General features: G+C 45.8%; 1 protein-coding gene across 2 annotated transcripts in view; it reads left to right on the top strand.

Annotated features, from left to right (window-relative positions):
- GLI2 (GLI family zinc finger 2) overlaps nt 1-15,859 on the top strand; it is a 145,948-nt gene that overhangs the window by 63,823 nt on the left and 66,266 nt on the right. For both annotated transcript variants that reach the window (XM_051624096.1, XM_051624095.1), the window contains one exon: nt 11,816-11,921. In XM_051624096.1, coding sequence (XP_051480056.1) covers nt 11,816-11,921 — 106 coding nt within the window. The remainder of the gene's footprint in view (nt 1-11,815; nt 11,922-15,859) is intronic.

The following is a 15,859-nucleotide window of genomic DNA, read 5'->3' as shown; positions in this document are numbered from 1 at the left end:
AGTGCCACCTCGGGGTGGGGTGTGAATGCGTGTGGCTGGATGTGTGAGGCAGGATGGATTTGAATGCTGAGACATCCCCATCTGTAGACCTGCTCCTGGGGATGACTCTCCTCGATATATTTTTATTTGCATAAGCGGGAGGCGTGTGGTCAGAGCTCTGCTAGATTTGCTGTTGGATGAGAAGTGTCGTGCAGAGAGCACGGTGTGACAGTTGATGCACTCTCCTCCTTTTTCATTCACTAGTTTTGTCTTTTGATGCTTAAGCAGTCTCCTTGTCTCCAGTCTGATGTTGTTGAGCTTCCCCATCTCTGCATCTCACCAGCAGAGATCCTGAGCTCGGCTGTGTCAGCTGCAACCGAGGACATCTGTGTCCTCTCGTGCGCCTGCTGCCTCCTGGTTATAAAGGCCAATCAGTGCTTTCTCCCACAGTGCCTCCACCTAATGGCAAATTACAGTTTAGTCTTGTATTATAGGTGATCAGGAGTAGTTGCACTTTTGAGAGCCAGGTAAAAGTTCTTTCAGATGTAAAATCAAGCTCTGGGAGCAGCTAAGCTGTAGGGAGTATCACTGTGCTCCAGTTGTCTGCTCTCCAGTGTCTTGGCCACGGATGGCAAAACTTCTGTCAGTGCCTTGTGCACGTGCATTAAATGCATTTCTCTCTCCTTGGTGTACCCAGGAAAAGAAACATGTTGGGGACTTGGAGAGTGTCTCACAGCTGGTGTTATTGGGGGCTGCAGGAGAAAGGCAGGGGATGTTGGGGAATATTCTGAGCACTCAGCAGTCAGCTGAGGCTCACACAATCTCTTTTCACCAGCCGTTTCAAGTGATGTGGCTCCCACTGTGAAATGAGCTTTAACAGTAAATACACGAGTGAACGGAAGAGTTTGCAATTCATTGGCCCTGTCCCCAAGTAGTCAATGGCAAATCCTCTTGGCTGGGTTTTTTTTTTTGGAAATGGGTGCATCAGCTGGGGGGTGCAGGCAGTTGCTGAATCCTGGATGCTACTGTCTTCCTAGGAAGCAGAATGATAATAACTTGGAGAAAGCTTCTCCTGTTAAACCTGTAGACATTTGTTCTTCCATGAAAGTGTCTTTCTTGAGGAATCCAGAAGTTTGCATTGCTGTTTTTGACGTAATGATTTTTCCCTTACTGCCCACCCAGGCAGGCACAAGCTGAACCATCATCTGCTCTGTCCCCCGCTCCCTGCTTGCCTTGCCCCTCATGCTCCAGGATTTCTTCCTTGCTGGTCAAAATTTTTTTGTTGTTGTTCTTCTTTCCATTCTCTGGCAGCAGCTGTTGGGAGAACAAGCCCCAGGATCCATCTGGCCCTTCGAGCTTACCGGGCTGTCTTTTCTTGACAAAGCAGCAGCGGCTGTGCTTTCATACAAGAGTTACAGTATAGAACAGCAGCTTGCTCAGAAAGCAAACTGCCTTTCATTTGCTTGTGCTGCCTTTCTCCCTTTAGAATTGCAGCCGTGGCTGAACCACAATGTAGCCTCAGATCTGAGTCAGTCCAGAGGGCTGCTTTTCTCTTTTCTTTCAGCACCAACCCTCTCCCCCCACCCCCCTTTTTTTTTTTTTTCCCCTCCTTCTCGGCTTTCTGCGGGAGTTGGCACAATCCTGTGTTATTAGGACATAAGCCAGCTTGTTCTAGTGGAATTTCCTGTCTGATTTTAATTTCCCTCTCTTTTTTTTTTCCCCCCTCAAAGTGAGACAGAAAAGCTTTTTAATTGCACTGCCGTAGGTTGGCCTTTCGGGATATTATTATTCTTATTAAGTACTTCCTGTTGGGAGGCGGCACATGAGTAGAAGTAACAAGGATCTCAGTGCAGTCGGGGCTTGTGGCCTCTTTGTTTGTTAATAACTGTCAAATTGGCAGCGTCCTCAAAATACATCTTGGCCTGACAGCCTGGCAATTAAGTGATTTTCAAGGCTCTCAACATTCGCAGCTCAAGACCTGTGGAATTAATAAGCTGCATTAGGCCTTTTGGGTTTGTTTTCCGCCGTTCAGCAGTCACAGCTCCTCGTCCATCTAATAAATAGCCGGCACCGGTGGGAAAGTCTCGCTCTGGAAATCCTTAGTGCGGAGGTAGAAACTCCTGATGAGGTGTAGTGGGGTAGACTGGCACGTCCCGATGGGGTTTGCATCCTGCTGTCCATCTCCATCCCAGCCATAGTGGCTTAGGCTTCAGCAGACTCACTGTGCCCATGTAGGGTCTAGTGATGAGCACGTTTCCCTGGGGTTCTTCTGGCCATGGAAGCAGAGGGGCCATGACAGCAACCCTGTGCAGTGCAGCTCAGAGACTGAAGCTTGGGTCACTCCTCTAGCAGCAGTGTGTGGGTGGAACAGGTTGCCACGTGCCATCACAATGCTGAGGTTTCAAATTTAATTGTGTCCCAAAGAAGAATTCAACCCTTACTTAGCAGGAAAAGGTACTTTATTATTTTCCTAATGTCTCAGGAAGTGAAAATTCACTTTCAGAAACTTCCCGTGTTGGCAGATATTGCTGTAATAAAGTCAAAGCATTTAAAGTTCATCACTTCCACCTTGTGTTTGTAGTCTAAAGTATAACAGGTCATAAACCATCTTGATATCTTCTGTGCTACTTTTGACAGAAGTTGCAGATTCCTGGAAAACGTTTTCTGATGGAAAACTGTTTTGCCTTAGACCTTCCACCATCTCAGGCTATTTAGGACTGAAATGGCGGCTGGTGGTGACAAGGCTGATGAAGACATTTTTCTAATTATTGGTCTTTGGAAAACCATCAGAGCTTTGGTGTTTGGGCACTCCACTGCAGGACTTCATGCCTGTAGGGTTCCCCCTGGCTGCAGAAGATCTCTGTTTTCATGTTATTTACCCTTCCCAAAAAATATAAAAAAATTAATGACTGGTCCCTTGAAGGCTACCACACAGCAGTGAGCCAAAGACCCTAGGAATTCTTGTAGAATAGTAAATGATGCATCAACTTTATTCACAGATACCCACCTGAATGTCTGAAAATACTTCCATAGACGTTAATATGATCATCCTAACAGCACCGCTTTGTAGTTTTTGCAAGTTTTGGGTACAAACTCTTTTACAAGAAAAAAGCCACAACTTGCCATGCAAGTTGTCTGCAGGCTTCAGAAAATTCCTGTTTTTTCATGAAGAAGTGTTTTTGGTTGCACCTGAGGTGTGCTGCAAAGCCAGCTCGTGTGAGAGTGCACTGCAGGGTTTTCTGGTGTTCTGATGTCCCTGCTGGCAGCAGCTGGGCTGCCCCCACCGTAGTGGTCTTCCCAGCCCTTTGGTGGTTGAGGCAGAAAGCCCCTCGTGCAGCATTTCGGAGATGGTAGATAGCAGCTGAAGTATTTCAGAGTTTGATTTCTTTATGACAGTTCTACATTCTTGTAGAAAATGTCAATGAACTCTTACATATTTAATGTAAATTTTCCATGTAGAGGGAAGGGCCATTTTTAGCTTCACTGTAATTGTTCCAGCTCCATTGTCCAGGAAAAGACTGACAGGTTTAATGCCCTTAACGAAGGTCAGGCTGCACATGGGAACAGGCTGAGGAAAAGCTGCCAGGAGCTTCAGGATGGTTTTTAGACACTAGGATGAACAAAAATGCCCTTCTTCCATTAGGGCCTGAGTTCATTTAAGCACGCCGCCTCCTTCTTGGGGTGGGGAGGAAATTTATGGGCAAATTCCTTCGGTGTTGCTTCCAGTTGGCTGCAGGGCCCTGGGGGGAGCTCGCTGATCTAATCTCACCCTGTCCCAGCTGCAAGAGCCAGCTCGCTCAGCAAACGCCTACCTGCTTGCCCCACTTTTGGACACAGCCCGTGCCTCAGCACTGTTGCCTGGCTGCAAAAATGGTGGCTGGGCTGAAACGTTTTCCTTGGTTGCATGGCCACCAGGACTATGTTTCTGCTTGCTGTGTGCCAGCAGTGCCTGTGTCCTAGGTGGGGGCTGCTTAATGGCAGATATCAGCATCTTCAGACTTTCTTTGCTCTTCCACCTCAGCTGAAGCAGCAGAATAAACTTTCTAGGACAATGAACTCCTCTGGGCCATCCCCAGGTGGATTGATGGGTGTTGTAATGGCCCCCAAGGAGGCTTCCTCCAGCAACGCTTGAGGGGGGCAGCTTTGCACTTGAAGGGTTTGGTAGAGGGTTTTACTGTGACTCTTACCTTTTGTAGCAGCTTTTATTATGGAGGCAAACGCAGGAACGGGCTTTATTCTCCATAAGGTAAGCACTGCATCCACAAAGGCATCCGAAGTCCATGTCTGCACAGGGATCTGAGTGGCCACACGTCTCACTGCGGGCTGGCAGAGAAACAAACTACTTCCAGGTCTTGCTGTGGTGGTGGGTGCATGCCGGGGCTTCAGCAGTACTGCTCGAATAAGAGGCAAGCTTTGTTGAAGTTGTCCTCTGTTAATCACCTTGCCTCAGTTTCTCTGAGTGTAAAATCACACTGACTCAGTCCTCAAGGTGCTTTGAATTGTCACTACTATAAAGCTCATTTTGAGGCTTTTAAAATGATTTTATAGCTGAGGAAGGGCAATGTAATTTTTATAATTTCTTATTTACTTTTCACATATGTGCATCCCAGCTGGAACCCCTCTCCTTCCAATACTCCTACAATGTAACTACCATTACCTGAGCCATTTGTCCAACAAAACTTAGTTGTGCGCTCTTTATCGTTTATCTGAATTGGAAGCTTGGCTTGCTGCACCCAACCCACAGTTAAACTAAGCACGTGGTTTCTGCTGCATCCAGACACACATTGTCTGAAAAAATAGTTTTGTGAATCAGGCTACCGTCTTTCTTCATTAGCTGTGTTAGAAGAAGAGCAAACTGGTTCTGCATCCCTCTGGCTGGAAGCAATTGCCTGGACATGTTTCAAAATTAAATTCTGGCCAGAGAAGAGTCTCCCATAGGTGAGCTGGTGGGATTCTGCCTCCCATTTATCCATGATACAATGTTCATAGCAGGCCAGAATAGGTATTTATTATTTTTTTACCTATGTAGTTTCTCTTTTATTTCTGTCAAAGCCACTGAGCAGGTAATAAAACAACGTAATAATTAACCAATAATAATTGAAGTACGCCGTATGAAAACCAAACCAAATGCTAACAAGCCAAACAAAAGAAAAGCACGCATGGTGCAGCCCTGTTTATGGTGCAGTCTGCTGGAATCATTATACACGTTGATATAATAATACTGAGCACTTAATTACCACATCATTTTTAAAGTGCTGTATAAACATTAACCAAACCTCTCAGGTAGGGAGGTATTATTATCTCCATTTTAAAGAGCTGAAATTCTGACAAAGTGAGGTTAGTTGATAATTTCGTGTTGTGAAGTCAGGCATCTGGTGGGGCAGGAGGTGGAGGCTGCAGCTTCACGGCCAGTCCACCACAATTTTGGAGACAGAAAAGCACCCAAGATGTCTTTTTCTGATATGCACCGTGCTGCTGTTAGGCAAAGGCAGACATCCCTGAGACACCTCTCTCTGCTTAGAATATATGCAGATCAGTGTAATTAGCAATCGTGTAATTAGCCCTTTTGGAGGTAGGCGCGCAGTTGGTGTATTTTGCAAAGTATCTAAATGTTAAAATTGAGCTCCTGAATGATGGTTTGTGGGGTGCTAAGGGAGAGCTACTGTAGCCTTGTGTGTCTGCTGCCCCTCCTCCCCATATCGATCCCAGTGGTGGTTCTGGGAATGGCTTTCCCTGCAAAGCCCTTAATATTCTATGTGGTGGTACATGACTTCATCCGAGGAGAATCCCACAGGCACACCAGCGTGATCTGCTCTGTCATGTTTCTGTGACCCAATTTTCCCTGTTCTTTGTCTCAGACCTTCCCTGACCCCAGGCCTATTATCTCTTCCAATAATTCACCCAGGCCATTATTAATGGTGCATTAACTTTGGCTGCGCTTTCAGCGAAGATGTTTTTCTTGTGCTCATTCAGTCGCTCAACTCACTTAAACAGCAAGATCATTATTCTGGGGATGTCACACAAACACAAAAAACATCTCCCTTACCGACACCTACAGCCCCGCAGCACTTTGCTGGAGGGGCAGCCATCCCAAGATGACACTGAAACACCCAGGAGGGACTATCAAAGAGAGTCAAGTAGCCACACACACCCTCAGTTGCCTGGAGCCAGTTTACCTCCCCTACTCACACCCTGAGCAGGCCTGGATGTCCAGGGATGCTCTGGTGCCCACTGAGTCCAGGAGAGCTATAATGTGAGGAAAATCAGTGCAGGAGGACTGGGGAATAAAGCACAAGACCCTCCTTGCTGCTTCAAAACAAATCTGATTTTTGGGTGCCAAAGTGCAACCCTTTAAAATGTACACTTGGGTAATTGGTAAGAATAAGTAAAATTTCCAAACAGGAAAACGGATGCTGCTTCCAATTTTATTCTCACTTGATGTTTTGAGCTTCTTAGGGTAATGAGCAAGGCAAGGACACTTTGTTGTATCTTTAACTTTGCCTTTTAGAAGAGAGTGAGATTTGGGTATCCAGGACTCATGTGGGCAGCAAGAAGGGGAAAACTAGCAAGTGCAGCCTCTCATGTCTTAGAGGTTTTCCTTATATTTTCTCTGTTATCTGCTTGTGCAAATCTACTGATGCCACTGTGATGACAGGAGAGTGTGAGCTGTTCTCTGGAGAAGTTTTATTTCTGCTAATCCAAATCGATCCAATACCCTGGGGCTCTGAAGCCTTTTTGAGAAAAACTTGCAGTTTCTGGCTGCTGTGGTTGAGGTTTACAGTGGAACCTGCTATTGTTTGATTGCACAGACTTGGGCAAGTTATTTTATGTCACCCTGTTTCAGCTCCCCTTGAGTGAAAATAAGGGCTGTGTTTCAAATGCATATGTTTGCTTCTCTTTCTAAGGAGAGGTGAAGTTTTGTTAGTCTTTGGAAGGTAGCTTGTGATTCTTTTATGAAAGGGTGTCCTATGCATCATTAAGACCATAGGAAATCAAGATAAAAGGGGATCTCAAAAAGTCAGCATTTGCTTTTCCTCTTTTATGAAATGTTATTTCTTTGTGGATATCTTCTTGCAGATTTGTTGGGAAAAGCTCTACAAGTAGTGCATTATCCAGACAGCAATCTTTTGCTTCTTTCCTCAACAAATTACTTTCTCTGTTGATTGCAAAATTATTTTGCTCTATTTCTGATCGAAAAAAGCCTGCTCACAGTTGGGGCCATGGGTTCCCATAGAAGACTGTTGAATAACCATAGGAAAACCCCGTTTTTGTGGCCCAGCTGGTGGCCTGCACATCTCATGTGTGCTTGAAATAAAGATAAAGCAGCAGGAGATCTGTGCATATTGGGCAATACAGAGGATGTGGGGGCACTTCTCAGGGGATCTCCCGAGCTGGTCTTCCTGTGGCACCCCAGTAGTTAGTGGGAACAGAAGATGTCCTTCAAGTGTTTTCTGAAGGGCTTTCCAGGTTATTTTTGTCAAAGTGAATTGCAAATGAAACCTGATTCAACAGCTTGGGGTCTGTTTTCTTTGTTTCCTTCTGCTGGTTTGTTGTTTGTGGGGGTTTTTGCCTTTTTTTTAAGTGATCATGTGTAGGCTGAAGCATTTGGGATAGAAAAAACTTATTTTACCCTTCTTAATTTTCCTTTTTGGGCTCAAAAAATGGTGCTGCTGTGAGTGATGTAAAAACGTCTCCTTTGCTCACTATACAAACCCATACATGCAGCTTGTGTTTCTCTTGAAGCACAGGTTTATCGGGGGAGATAATCAAAAGCCTGCATCATCCTAAAAAATGTTTGTTTCTGACGCCTCCCTCCTCAATTCCTGGGATTTTCAGCAAAGGGACATCCCCTTTAAACCTGCGTTTCTGCTTCATATCTTTTCTCTTTGAAGCTAGGAGGTTGGCTGGCCTTTGAATAGACAAGGATGAGAATATAGCAGTGGGAGGTCCGTGTCTTGCTCATAAACCTTGGCCAGAAAATCAGCCTTGACAAGTGGGGACAGGTAGCAGCATCTTTCCCCTTATCAAGCGGCGCGGCGGAGCAGACACATTCCTGCAGGAGCAGCAGCCGGGTGGAAGGTAGGGCCTCCCAAACACACCTGGCTGCTCTGCCGCTGCTCCACAGGCTCAACCAAGAGCCATGTTCCTTCTCTACTAAACACCCTGTTTTGCCATCATCTCTGCCCCTTGAGTGCTGCTTTGAATGGTTCTTTGGTTTTTCTCTTCCTTCTACAGGAGCCGGGAAAAATGTTTATTTGCTGTTCTAGTGCTGGGGGACTCTTTGAGGTGCCATGTTGTGCCTTTGAGCCCCAGTGCCTTCTATGACCTGGCTTGGGGTGGCCCAACTTTTTCCTGGGAGAAAGCTTTCCCCAGGCCTCCTGCTAAAACCTTCTTCCTTCTGTTTAAAACAATCATCGTGAGTGCTCATTGGGCAGGTTTGGGGTTAAATCTGCAAAGATTACTTGGGTTTGGTAAATCTTCTTTGCCACTGCCAAGAAGATAATGCTAAACAAAAGATTGTCTTGATTAAATTAAAGTTGGCAAATTCATTGCCCTAATGGTCATATTGCCCTTCCCATGGCTATTCAGGAATACATCACCGTGACTTACTTGAAGTAATTGAATATAATTGTCTTTTTAACTCATACGTGTAAACCATCCATCTTTGTTAACGGCATGTGTTGCTGTCCTGCTGCCAGCTCACTGTCCTCTTTGGGAGGGGATGGGAACAAGAAGCAGAGCCAGGCTGACATTTATGAATTGGTAGTTGATTGCCTATAAAACCATTCTTTATTTCTGGCCAAGCACCTGGAAAAGAATGAAAAGGAGCAGCACCAGCCACCAGAGCCCATAAGTTTGGCTGATCCTCCCAGAGAAGGAACCAGAGGGGAAGCCCTGAAGTGGGATGTTGCAAAGGCACATCACCAAAAACAACCTTTCCCCTTGACCTCAGTGGCAGCAAAGTACAAAGCACCAGACAGAGTTGGAAATAAGAGCGGCAGAGTAAATCTGGCACCCAAGGCAGGGGCATTGCTTCCCCTCCTGTGGTCCAAATAGGTTGAAATGCTAAAAACAAACTGCCAGAGGGAAGGAAGTTCATGGGGATTTTTCTCCCTTTGAATAATCAGAGGTGTAAGAAGGGAGAAATTCTCTTCAGATGTTATTTTTTTATACCAGCAGAGATAGTTAGGAAAGGAGGCCAGGCAACAAAAGCCTCATATTTTCTTTTCCCCAGCTCTCTTGAGTGACAAGGAAAGATTCTTTTAGCACAAAATTTCCAATATTGCCTCAGCAATCAATCACTTAGAAATGCTTAGTTACAAAATAAAACATAGCTGGCCTGGGTTTTAAGAGATTCAGGTTAACCTGTTGTTCTTAATAGTTTCATTACTATTAATTAATTAACCTGGCCCAGGGACTGGGCTCTAGGATTACGCTATGACTCTCTATATCATTAAAACATTACCACCATGCCCAACACAGTTTCAGCCCATGTCAACTTGCACTTTCCTGCAGTTTGGGGGTTCACCCAGTCCTGGATGTGCCCTTTACAGGCAGAGTGGCTGCCCTGTCTTGGGAGGCTAGAAAATTTCACCTACAGGGGTGCTAGCTGGGCTGTGACCCCAGAACCGCAGAAGAGTTTGGTTTATTTGTATGGTATAAATACAGAGTAAGCACTGGAGGAAGCCCAGCCCAGGGGTGCAGGCTGGAAAAGATGTTAGTGTCTGGCCTTGGGTATCTGTGCAGGGATAGTTGATTTTGTGACTGTGTGTGGTGACGTAAAACCTCCTTCTCCCCATGGCAGCTGTAGGATTGTGTCCCCAGGGAGGAGGTCAGCAGCTCCAGGTGCCTGCCAGCCCTGGCAGTGGTTTGAGCTGAGCGTGGTTTGGGGTGACCAAAGGCTGTTTGCTGCTGCCTGAGCTGGGGATGGGGTGTGATGGCTGAATGCTGCTGCATTTCGTACCTGGAAAAACACCGGCAGCTTCTTAAACTGAAGAGTCTATACAAGTGTCCTCATGTAACAGATCATCCCTATCCAGGATGGTTAAAGGGTGAATCTTCCTCCCATCAAAGAAAATACTTCAGGATGCAAGTTTATACAGTCCCTGAGCTGCTTTTGGGAGGGGAGCAGAAGGGGGGAAGGTAGTTAACAGTTACCCTACTGTGTCCTGACATTAGGCAAGCTGCAAAAATACTCCCAGTGTATCAGGTTGTGTGCACTGCCAGCCCTTCTCTGGAGCACGGAGAGCAACTCTGCTGCGGAGCCTTAAATACTTTCCATCCAACTACCTTAGCTTAACGCCTTTCAGCAGAGTTGGCAGGAGGGTTGTTTTTGTGTAGTCTCTCACCTCTCCCGGCAGCCCGGCTGACGCGCCTGTGCCACACTGTGCTCGGGGATTGTACATTGCAATGGGAGTAGGAGCCTCAGATCCTCTTGCTGATATGCCAGGAAAGACGTATGCAGGGATTTCATGCAAGCTTTGCACGGCAGACCCAAAAGGAGTGCAACCTCACTGGAAGGAGTCAGCTTAGCTCTGTTGCAGCTGGAGTGTCAGATGTGAAAGGCTGAATTTTGAAGTCTTTCATAGAAAAGAGTTTGGCGTTTGCTGGAGGTTGCTGAGCATCAGCGAGAGACTTGGCCCAAGCTTTCACACCTTGGTTTTGGATGGTGCTTCCCCACTCTACAGAGAGATGCTACCTGTCGCAGAGGCAAGTCACAGTGAAGTGCTGTGTGCAGGCTGTGTTTTGAAATGCTCGCTTAGGAGGTTGGTTTTGTTTTGCTTTTAGTCTCTAGCTAGACAGAAAGGCCAAGAAGCCAGAGAAGGAAGGGGAAGGACTGTGAATATGTTAAATAATCTTTAATGAAGAACTTCTGACTGTTTGTAAAGGCAAAAAAAGACCAGCCTTTTATCTTTAAGCCAATTGCTGGTACAAGTATAGAAAGCGGCGTCGTTATAGATGCCATGAGCTCTATCAAAGGGCAATTGTACAGTATCGCTATCAAAGGTCTGCTAATTGTGGGGGTTTTAGCTTCCATAATTTTATCAGGAAAGGCCCAGGCATCCAGCCAGTGTTGTTGGGGTGTTGTGGAGAAATAACCCAATGAATTTTCCATCAGTTAGACTCGTTCAGATATTCTCACTGGTAACTTTTGGGGTCAATAATAAATATTAAAACCTGTAGATTTAATAAGTCAATGTAGGTGTTCTCTGCCTTTTGAGACCACTTTATCTTTCCATCAAAGATGAAACAAGCTTCTCAAATGAATAAAAAATAGGGCCTCAAGTGATTACAAGTGAGAGCAATTTGGGCTCCTCTCTCAGAACCTGGCAGTAGGCACTTTTGAGCCTCTTCTGACTGCCTAGACAGTCTGCATTAGCACTGCTCTCACTGTTACATTTTTAGGTAAATATTTCCAGCTTTTGTGTACAGACCTTCAGGAAAGGTGTTTGCTGCCACTCCAGGCATGAGGGACGATGCAGGTCTGGATCCCGCCAGGCTCTGTTGAGTCTGATTTGCGTTGCAAGTCTAGTTTTCCTTGGTGCTTCCTATAATCTCCTCAAGTTCAAAGAGCGCTTAGCTGCTTGTCTTTGTCAAAAACCCTGTTGGAGATCTTTTATGTCGAAGATGTAGGATTTCTCCGCCTGACTTTGATTATTTATTCATTCCACTTCTCTGGTGTATGATAGCGCTGATATCATGAAGACCCCTTGTCTTGCACTGCTCTTGCTCTGAAATTCATGGAGATTTAGTGCCTTTGAAATTGTTTTAAAAGGAAAGGAAAAGTTTTTGAAGTCCCTTTTTTTTTTTCTTCTTCTTCTATTCCCCTCAACAGTGCCGCAGCACATTTTTCCGGCCTTCCACGCTCCTTTGCCAATTGACATGCGCCACCAGGAAGGACGATACCATTACGAACCTCACTCTATCCACGCTATCCACGGGTAAGTCTTGCACCTCTGCTCCCACATCTTGCTAAAATGTCGGCCACCTGTGGTACAGAGAATCCCACAGCTGGGAGTCCTACGGGCACGCTCCTCTCCTGGTCCCACTGTCCACCCCTGGTTCCACTGTCCCTGTCTGGTGGCAATACTGATCTGCCTGGCAGGGGTGCTCTGCAGCTCCACGAAACCTATAGAAGTGCCATGTCACGGTGGGATGGGAGCACAGGGCTCTGTGTCGTTATCCAGCTGAGGTCCTGGGGACATGCTTGAATTGTGTTTTTGCACCATGGCGTTTCCCATGCCACGCTGTGCCTGGGTCGGTTCTGGCATGGTCTTGACAAAGACCCAGCACTGCTCTGCTCCCTGTGTTTGGACACCTCGTGTTCCGTTCCTCCTTGCGCGCTGGTTGGGGGGTTGCAGGGAAAGGCCGCCAGGAATACAGTAATTCACTTTGATTTTACTGGAGCAGTGGCCTGGAGAGATGCCGGACAGTGTTTACTGAAGTGTGGTTAAGCAAAAGAACCTCATGCAGGTGTCCCTGTCTGCTCTGGAGGGGCAGGACCCTGGGCTTTAATGGTGACCTTCTCTTGATAGCTGCCCTTTCCTGGGGCGATGGGGAGCAGGCATAGATGCCAGTCAGGTGCTGGACCCTGACAGGGGGCATTGTGGTAAATCTTCTTATCTACAACAGAACAGCTCACTACTCCTTGATACCTCAAAGGACATGTTTATAAATGGGCCTTCTTTATGTAAGCTTTGACCAGGGCAGGGAAAAAGGACCCAGCAGAGATGTGAGCAGAGGCTGTAGGAACTGTGTGGCTGGGAAGATTTCTCCTCGTCCCTGAAACACATGATCCCTGTGACAGGTGAGGAGCCACCTGATGGGATTGGTGGCTCCATGGCCACCCCAAAATCCTTCATGGCTGTAACACAGAGCTCAGCAATCAGCTGAGGGACAGGGCACTTGGAGTAGGGGAACCTGTAAGGGCTGGAAACATTTTTCAAACAAAGCGAGGGAAGAACAAATAGGGCTCATCACTTTAATCGCTTTGATTCTTTTGAGTCCAGAGCCCCGCTTTGGCCTCATCATCTGGCTGGGGTCAGCACTCACCCCACTTTGCAGGGGCTGTTTGTAGAGCTGTGCTTTTTCTGGATATGTGTGAGCAGAGCAACAGCCCCCAGGAGGCAAGTAGCACAGACGGCGGCAGCCAGGAGATCTGTGGAGTCCCACAGCTACCAGAGCTTTATTCTATTTCCAAAATGCTGCGGGAAAAAATGATAGGGCATTCCCCTGGATTCTACCAGAAGAAAAGTCGTTGTCTTTTTGGCTGGCAATCAGTTTGACTGGATGTTTAAAGGGGCAGAGCAGCTCCTTCCACGCTGTGCACAAAGGGGAAAACACAGAGCAGGTTGCTAACATGGGAACTGGGGGAGGTTGGGAGGGCTGAATTAAATAGTTCCGGTGTTGCGTGCAAGTACATGCAAAAGTTGTAGGAAGAAAGACAGATGAAGAGAAAAACATACTGTAAGATAGTTAATAAGTTAGAGATCCAGCTAATAAGGCACATACTGACTTCTAAAAGGGACAAGATTCAAAACAGTGGTTAGAAGAGAGGATGGCAGATGCCTAGATGTTTGGCACCAGATTATTTGTGTGCCTCACTCAGTGTTCCTCTTTGCTCCTCATGGGCTGGTTAGGCTGCTCAGCCTCTGCAGCAGCTTCTTCAGTGGGGCCATGAAGCAGGGTCTGCAGCCAGAACACAGCTGAGACCTTGCTGGCTGGTGCCATGTACTTGTGAATCATAACACCAAGTGACAGGATCCAGTATTTTATCATATTGGGATTGTCTAACTGATCAAGCAGTGACCACATTTGTCTGTCAGGAGACCAAGAGCATCCTGCTTAGTATTTGGGTAGAATTTTTGGTAAACACCTCTTGTCTTTCTACTTAGGGATCCTTCACCTTCCTAGCAGCTGCTTTCACAAAAATGACTAGTGAGGTACTAGAGAGATAACTTGGTTGTTGGTCTTAGAAGAGGAAACATAGTTTTCTTTGAAATGTTAGTTAAGATGCTACCTGGGCATTGTGCTGAATTGCAGCCTCTGTGGCTGGTGAAGCTCCAATTTGAGCAGCCCAACTGCATCTTGTCTGTGAGGGTGTTTTAGAGTCAAGGGAATGCCACTCCTGTTGAGCTCTTTTCCAAGTGTCCCAGACTGCAGCATAACCACATTGGGAAAATTCTCACCAGCGGTGGAAATCAGTCTCTCAACTATTTTTTTCTCTTCAATTTTCCCTTTAAACATCATAACCTCATATCCTGCACTTTCCTCTAGTTTTTATTCTACTTCTCTTTTGTCCTCCTCTCCTCTTCTTCAGTGTCTGCTCTGGAGCTCATAGCATAGTGATTACCCTTCTTTCTGGAGGATTTCCAACGTGAAATCATCCAGAACATGGTGCTTGAGCTGGGCTAGAGCATGCACAGAAATTGCACATCTCTTGGTCCTTAGGCTGGGTGGACTCTGCTGGTATGTTCAAGCCTCTAGAGATTTGAACTGCATCTTGGTGGTGCAGAAGTTCATCCTTCTGTTTAAAGTAAACAACTCCAAAAGAAAGAAAGGCACATGCAGTCTTGAAGATTGTGGTAAATGTTTGGAAGAAAAATTGTGTCACTGAGTTTTGGCTTTATGATAAATGTGATTGGTGCCTGACAGAGATCCCCCTGAGACAGAGATCAAGCCCGTAGTCCAGCTGTCTGCTGCCCTGCCGGTACCAAATTTATCTAATTACATGAATATTGCATAGCAAATCAAGTGCAGTCTCATTTGTTGCTAACCAAGGGGTCTTATTACCTGCCTGCTGCATTATGTCAAAGGTTTGCTTCCTGATTGCTCGATGTGACATGCCAGTGCATTCCCCTTCATTGCTGTTTTTATTTGACCTGATGAGAACACACGTAATTTTATATTAAATGTAAGGAACTCATCTGCAAGGCTCTCTTGAGCAGTACTGCCTGTGGGACCCTTTTTTTGAGATTATGGTTGGGAATATGGAAAACTCAAGTAATAGAAGATCCCCATGCCAAGACAGGGAGCTGAAAGACTTGCTGCATTTCTGCTCACAGTTGTCAGTCTTCATCTTTCAGTCATTTCCTTGTTAAACAGCATGACAAAGAATTTCCAGGGCTTGAGTCTTCTTCCCAATCACTGAGCATCTATTGCATACATTCAGAAGTAGATCATATTGGTATTGCCTTGAAATATACATCTAGAGACTTTTTTTCAGTGTTTCTCCAGTCATGAGGACAACTCAGTTTTCTGTACAATCTCCATTGGTTTTACTAATTTGGTTCTACACCACTCTTTCCTTTATATATATATAAATATATATATATATATTTGTTTGGGTTTTTTTGGCTTAAAGAACAATTTGGCAAAACCATCGTGCTTGCTTGGCTAGTCAAATAAAGTACCTCGTTCAGCTGATCCTTGAGCTCCCTGCAGTGCAAACCACCAGGAATGCTGTGGATTCAAGGTATTGTCCTGGATTCCAGTGCTGGCGGTCATATGGAGGTCATAAGGCAGGATTGGAGCCCGGTGGACACTGAGATAGGATGAAATACAGAATTGAGTAAAATTGAGTATGAGGTGAAATCTCTTCCAGGACCATAGAGTTAGAGCAGACTGAGTAAAGGAAGTTGTACTGGTATATATAAATTATATGAGGTGCCACTACCACAAAGGAATATTTTTTAATATTAAGGTTGCAAAATACAGCACTTGAAGATAAGAAATCGATTTGTCAGAATTCCACTCTGCCCTGGTGGTTGTAGGCAGAGTGTAGATTGGTGTTACCAGAACAAAAGCCTTCAGCCAGGGTGTTAGCAGATTCAAAGCTGAACCAAATTCACTTGCTAAGTTAAACCAGGTCCTTTTCTAG

Source organism: Apus apus, chromosome 6 (genome assembly GCF_020740795.1).
Source record: "Apus apus isolate bApuApu2 chromosome 6, bApuApu2.pri.cur, whole genome shotgun sequence".
In the NCBI taxonomy this organism is placed as follows: Eukaryota; Metazoa; Chordata; class Aves; order Apodiformes; family Apodidae; genus Apus; species Apus apus.
Note: the sequence above shows the minus strand (reverse complement) of the source record. Positions and strands in the feature narration are given on the sequence as shown.